Below are 6,819 nucleotides of genomic sequence, written 5' to 3'. Positions count from 1 at the left end.
CATATGAAAATGTAGGCCTATACATTGCACTGGGAAATATATTTTGTGCATTTTTTTTCTGTAACGGGGCCAATAGAGTTAAACGCACCTTGGCACGGGGAAAAATAATTGCGTCCAACGTCCAGGCAGTGTTGCCGTCATATTGTCAGTTTTGTTTACACTATTGGCTGTTGCCACATTGAATAATGTCGGCCACCGTCGTCTGCAGGTATTATAATATTATATAGCTTAGTATCCCGGGGGGGCGGGCACTCAACACAAATGACCATACGGATATGCTCCCCCGGAGAGACCCCCCTTTTTGGATTTCGCAGCTCCGAAAGACCCCCTATATTTGACCAAAATAAAGCTCCGAAAGACCCTTGATTTTGATAATTTCAGCTTTAAAAGACCCAAAAATTGCCCATTCCTCATATTTCTTGTTTTTTCAGGCGATTTTCAACCAAAAAGCCAAGAAAGACCCTTGATTTTGACTTTTCGCAGCTCCAAAAGACCCCATTTTACTTGTTCACAGCCCGGTTCGCAGCTCCGAAAGACCCCCTTTTACCGGTATACGCCGTCAGCTCCCAAAGACCCACCACCTCAAAATTCCGGGGAGCATACCCACCAAAAATTTTGATGTGCCCCCCGGCTTAGTATGGGCTGCTCTTTTGACTAATAATCAGAGAGAGTAGCGAAATATAGCTTAAATGAAAGTGTAAAGCCTATGGCAGAAACAGGTTTGCAGTCTTTAGGGGCTGGTGTATTGTAGCTTATTGTGTAGGGCTGTAAAAGGCCTAATAATTATGGCCCCAAAAAAACATTTTCCGAGCGGCCCACCAAAAATCGCTTGCCCCCTCTCGGCCTGCCAAAAATTGCTTGCCCCCCTCTCGGCCCCCTCTTTCCCCCCCTTTACATATGCCAAAAATTTTGGATCCCAATTTGCAAATCTTATGGTCTAGATTAGGCCTAGGCCTATATATGTTGCTGGCTCGATCAGCCGAGCAGGAAAATTTTATATTAAAGCGTTTCCGTACTGTTTTTTTGGAGTGTTTCATTTAAAAGGCACCCCATGAATATGTGCCAAAATCGCTTGCCCCCCCAAAAAAAATTGCCCCTCCGGGCTCATAAATTATTGCACAGCCCTAATATAGGCTTACAATGTACAATGTATTTCAATGGGCGATTATTTCAGGTATTTAGTGCTGTGCGCCCTTGAAGCTGACTGTAAGTCTAATTTCCAGTTACTAAGTACGCAAAAGTTTCTTTACCGCGGCTTCAGAATGAATTTGATAAAGTATGCATGACTTAGGCTGGTTGAGTCATTGGGCAATTCAATATGGCGACTTCCATTGCAAGAACATGTTTCAGTAGGGTCCCGTTTAGTTTGTCGAGTTTTTCATCAAATCAAAGCAAATTATTCATATGGCGTCTTTACCCGGTTGCCAAATATGCAAAAAAAGCAGGTACGTTAATTAAAAAAATCATACTAGTATTAGTGATACTTACCCGGTACCGTTTTAGCATTATAGCCTTCACAAAATATTTTGACTCTTCGACTTCGTCTTTACTTTTAGTTCATGAGTTTCATGGTTGAAAACAAGCCTACAACTTGTACAAGGTCAAGGGATGAGGTTATTAATTATCTATTATTTTCGTTATTTTAAAACAAGTGGTCGCAACCTACATCAACCCGTTTTGACAAGGAACATGGATTTAATTATTTTACAACTATCATTCATATCATATGTTTGATTTTATACATTAGGCCCTTCACAATTAATTCTTAGTTTCCTGTTTCATGGTTGAAAACCAGGGATGAGGCGACTTTTAATTATTAATTATTAATTATCTTTTATTTTCTTTATTTTAAAATAAGTGGTCGCAACCTACATCAAGCCATTTTGACAAGGAGCATGCATTTAATTATTTTACAACTATGTTTGATATACATAAGTAATGGTACAATTAGGTTCTATGTTTATTCATCATTATAGATGATATGATCAAAGTCAGAAAGTAGCAAATGGTAGTCATTCAAAGTTATTTTTAAAGAGAAAATCCAAAATATAAATAAAATAATTAAATATTTTGCAATTCTCTACTTTGGACGCGGGCGGGAAACAGGAAACTAAGAATCAATTGTAATTGGCCTTAGGGGGTAGGGTAGGACTACCAATTATCGGACACTTAAGCAATTTGCTCAATATTTAAAAAACTGAAGAATATTTTCCCAATTATAGAACATCCACGTAATGACCAAAGACAGCCCTAAATGTAACATAAAATTTGAATTGATGAGACAAGCCTCCTATAGATATATGGATTGAAAACCACATTGAGGCATCTTGCCAGTTATCGGACGCCTATGCCAGTTATTGGACACTACGCAGCCAGTTATCGGACACCCAAAAATAACGGCACACATCTATTTTTTCAACTCAACCAAATGCAGTTAAGTTTGTGTCTATTCCTTCATGATTTTGGGTTATATTTGGACATTGTCTGATACTTCACGGTGGCATTTTCCCCACCGCAAACCACATTTAGGTACAATGTAGGCCTATACATTGTAGGCGCATCAACTATTTTAATCATAACATTATAATATAACTTAAACTTAACATCAAACCCTATTTGTGTTCTCAACTTCGCTCAAATAAGCTAAAATACACCTAACATAGCTAGTGCAACATGTTAATTGACATACAGCGCCGGCTGGCTGGCAACTGTTTATATGAAGGCCAGAGGGTGTCCGGTAATTGGGCATGCGCAGATTTTACAAGCCAATTATCGGACACTTCATTCAGCCGGAAGCGTTGTTAGCAACCGGTCATGTCAGATGTTGCTGCAGAAACTACACAGTTTTACAAACATAGTAATAAAAATATATCAGTTTTAGTAAATTATGAAAAGCTCAAGACCCACACAAATTGGTCATGCCAAATTACGCTACCTCATAAGTAACATGTTTTTAATAATAAAGAGGCATACTCAGTCCATTCACGCTTTCGTATTTGCGAAATAATAAAAACGGAACCAGCTGCAAGGCAGCCATTTAAATGCAGTAAGTATCTGTTCTTTCATTTGATGCGATATAAATTCACGTTGACTTGAAGTAACAACTCCACATGGTCCAAACCATGTAATCGTCCGATAACTGGCATTGTCCGATAATTGGTAGTCCTACCCTACTACTAGTCCGAATAATCAGACCCAGAACAAAATATTAATTTCTGACATGATCCTGTACTGGGTCTGAACTGTTTCCATATGAAATCTTGATGGCAAATTGGACAATAGAAGCACATGGTTCTACGTGACAGCTTTTTAATCCCTATTCATGTTACGTGAATCGCGCTATTGTGGACCATCCTTCTGATACTTGAGTGTTTGGACAAGCGGAACGGTTTTTTGTCTACCTCTCTGTTTGTAAACAAACCAGGAGGTCGAAATCGTCCTCCTCGCCGAATACGAAAGTCAGCGTAATAGTACGGCACTAGGGTACTACTACTAGTACTACATAACATGTACACCCCTGGCCCTGGCCAATTTTTTGCCTATCTTTGCATTTTTCTCAAAAATTATAGCACATTGGTGACAAGTAAAATATGTATATTATAGGGGCAAGGACTACAACTACTGTACTGAAAATTTAGCACCTCAAAGCAAGTAGTTATTGATTTATTGATAAAATATTGGTTTTCCCTCATTTTTGACTGTAACTCCACAACTGTTGTCTGTGCTGAAATAAAATTTACAGTGCAGTAGTTGTAGTCCTTGCCCCTATAAATATACATATCTTACTTGTCCCCAATGCGCTTTTAATTTTTGAGAAAAATGCAAAAATAGGCACAAAATTGGGCAGGGGTGTAGTACCCACTTAAGTATAGTCCGACATGTCCGAATAATCAGACCCAGAACAAAATATTAATTTCTGACATGATCCTGTTCTGGGTCTGAACTGTTTTCATTCGAAATCTTGATGGCAAATATATAGGACAAAAGAAGAACATGGTCCTACTTCACAGTTTTTTAATCCCCTATTCATGTTGCGTGAATCACTCTATTATAGTGGACCATCCTTTTGATACTTGAGTATTTGGACAAGCGGAACAGTTTTGACAGGCCCTTTGTCTACCTCTCTGTTTGTAAACAAACGAGGTCGAAATCGTCCTCCTCGCCGAATACGAAAGTCAGCGTATTAAGTACGGCACTGCATTAAGGGATCTAAAATGAAGCGTTTATTATGCGTTTCGACAGTATTTTTGTGGGACATGAGAGCACCTCAGACCTATCGAATTGCATTCTGAATACTGAAGCATGTCTTTCTGATATCAAATAATTTTCATTTTTTGAAAATCACAATATAATACAAATTTTATGACAAATTATAAAAATTTGATATTTTTCAAATTTTTATATACATAACAGTCCTCGAAGTAAATTATATAAATCTAATGATATATTCTTAAAGTGTATGTAGCAGGGAGGAAAAGCCGACGGTCAATTGAAAATTTTGACCTTTCATATAAAAGATATGGATTTTTTTTTTTTTAAAGACCTAATTTTTGTTGGTGTTTTGGGAAAAAAATCCATATCTTCAATACTGAAAGGTCAAAATTTTCAATTGATCGTCGGCTTTTCATCCCACCTACATACACTTTAAGTATAAATCATCAGATTTATAAAGTTTACTTCAAGTACTGTTAAATATCAAAAATATCAATTTTAATGATTTGCCAAAATTATTTGATATCAGAATGACTTTCTTCGTATTCAGAATGCAATTCGATATGACTGATGTGCTCTAATGTCCCAAAATAAATACTGTCCAAACGTTCATACCCCAGCCCTTAAGTAATGGTACAGTTATGTTTGTTTATTCAGACATTATAGTTGTTATCTACTTTGGATGCGGGTGGGAAACAGGAACTAAGAATCAATCTTAGAGGGCGAGATGGCTGAGCGGTAAAGGCATTGCACTGTCGGCTGGGAGATACGCTCAGCGAGACGGCGAGGGTTCGAGCCTTGGGCTTGCCTTAGGTGAAAATTCTCTTCCCTCCCAAAAAGTTCCTATATGGTCAGAAATCCAACAATTAAGTCCAGTTTCATCACAGAATTTAATTGTAGAATTTCTTCTCGCCCCCATACACTGCTTAGCACGTGCAGATATAGGTAGTGTATGTGCGACGTCCGTGATTCGGAAGTCACGTAAAGCCGTTGGTCCCGTGTACAGGAAGAGACCAACCCTGTGCACGTTAAAGTGTCAGAGCTATTCGAAAAGAGAAGGGGGACCATCCCCGGTTCTGATATCAATCCTAGGTTTCAGGATCATGCATAGGTAAAACTACTGTGCACGTAAAGCCAATGCGAGTTATCTTCGTTTCTAAAAAGGGAGAAAGAAAGAAAGGGCCTAAACAGAAACTCTATAACAAAGCAAGGAAAACAAAATCTCCTGCCGATTGGTCTAAATTCAAAAAAGCTTGTCGCACCATTGACAGAGAGATTAGAAAATCAATAAATAAAAATGAAACACCGCCACCTTTTCATATGCTCCAATTCATGACGCATAACATTGACCACCATCAGAGTGCACAGAACCGATTTGGGCTCTGATTTTGATCATATATTTTGATGTTGTTAGGGGGTACTGATACAGGCCATCTGAATACCTCATTTGCATTTTAAATTGAGTTAATTGAAGATGACTGAATAACCTTAATTGAAGACAGAGTTGCGCATTCTGGGATGTGTTTGGGAGTGGCCTTCTCTCCTTTCTCCTTGCTACATTCTTCCATTTCAATCTTACTTTGTTTAAATCAAAGCTATCTGGGCCAGCATGCATTGTATTAGCCTACATTGGCTATCCAGGCTTGTGCATTTTTACGGACCAACCTGGGCAAACAAACAAACATCTGAAGATAGGATAGGCTTGATATAAAACTTGAACAATGTTTGTAACATATATATTATTGTGGTTCACTACTTATTGTTGCAGGCAAAGGTGCAGCAGTTGGACCAGAGAAGGTACGGATGGAAGTTACCACAGATCCTGAGAAGTTACTTCAGTACTGTTGTGGGGCCAACTACTTCAAAGAAGGCCCCGAAATTGAACTGAAACCAGACAGTGAATATCCAGACTGGTTATGGGAATTGCACATAGGACCTCCTCTTAAACTGGAAGAGCTGGATCCAGAAACACCTCAATATTGGAGAAGACTCAAGAAATTGGACATCAAAAGACATAACAAACTTTCAAAATACAAGAAATTTTAATGATTGTGGATGTAATATCAGATGGTCTGATTCTGATGAAATCATGATTCAAAAACAATGTCACGTCAGACTGCTTGAAAATGTAAACATGCCAAGTCGAATTGGCCCATTTTTTTACTTTGTACTGCACAACTTCCAGCACCCCTTACTGTCTTGGACTGGACTGGATTCACTAGACCTACAATGTATACAAGTTAACGACAAATAAATACCACCAACAGGAAATTGCATTTTGATGTTGACATTGCTTGAAGCCGAGTGAAAGAGTGTGATTAAAATTTGTAAAAAGAAGGTTAACATATTGATGCAGAAAATGATGAAATATCAAAATGATGCACTTGTTGGCTACTACATGTGTCTCTTTTTTCATAAGAATAAATACCGCACTCATTTCACATGGAGGTCACTTCAAATTCCAAGTCACATGGGCTTGGGCTGTTCTCTGTATTCCTAAACCATGTGAATTTGGGGATGATTTGAAGTGACCTCCACTTCAGATGAGCCTGGTATTTATTATGTAAAAAGAGACACATGTAGCAGCCGACAAGTGCATCCTTTTGA

At 38.3% G+C, this 6,819-nt stretch overlaps 1 protein-coding gene across 1 annotated transcript; it reads left to right on the top strand.

Annotated features, from left to right (window-relative positions):
- The first annotated feature begins 1,299 nt into the window (after positions 1-1,299).
- LOC140158575 (large ribosomal subunit protein mL54-like) lies at positions 1,300-6,483 on the top strand. The gene is made up of 2 exons (XM_072181712.1): positions 1,300-1,445; positions 5,981-6,483. The coding sequence occupies exons 1-2, from the start codon at positions 1,319-1,321 to the stop codon at positions 6,256-6,258; spliced, it is 405 nt and encodes a 134-aa protein (XP_072037813.1). The 5' UTR covers positions 1,300-1,318; the 3' UTR covers positions 6,259-6,483.
- Positions 6,484-6,819: the final 336 nt, after the last annotated feature.

This window comes from Amphiura filiformis, chromosome 8 (assembly GCF_039555335.1).
Source record: "Amphiura filiformis chromosome 8, Afil_fr2py, whole genome shotgun sequence".
Classification (NCBI taxonomy): Eukaryota; Metazoa; Echinodermata; class Ophiuroidea; order Amphilepidida; family Amphiuridae; genus Amphiura; species Amphiura filiformis.
Note: the sequence above shows the minus strand (reverse complement) of the source record. Positions and strands in the feature narration are given on the sequence as shown.

What these genes read in the sequence shown, in the direction of transcription:
- LOC140158575 (XM_072181712.1), top strand. Translation starts at nt 1,319, where the DNA reads ATGGCGACTTCCATTGCAAGAACATGTTTCAGTAGGGTCCCGTTTAGT. An exon ending in CAAATATGCAAAAAAAGCAG is followed by an intron (nt 1,446 to 5,980) that starts GTACGTTAATTA and finishes TTATTGTTGCAG; the next exon opens with GCAAAGGTGCAGCAGTTGGA.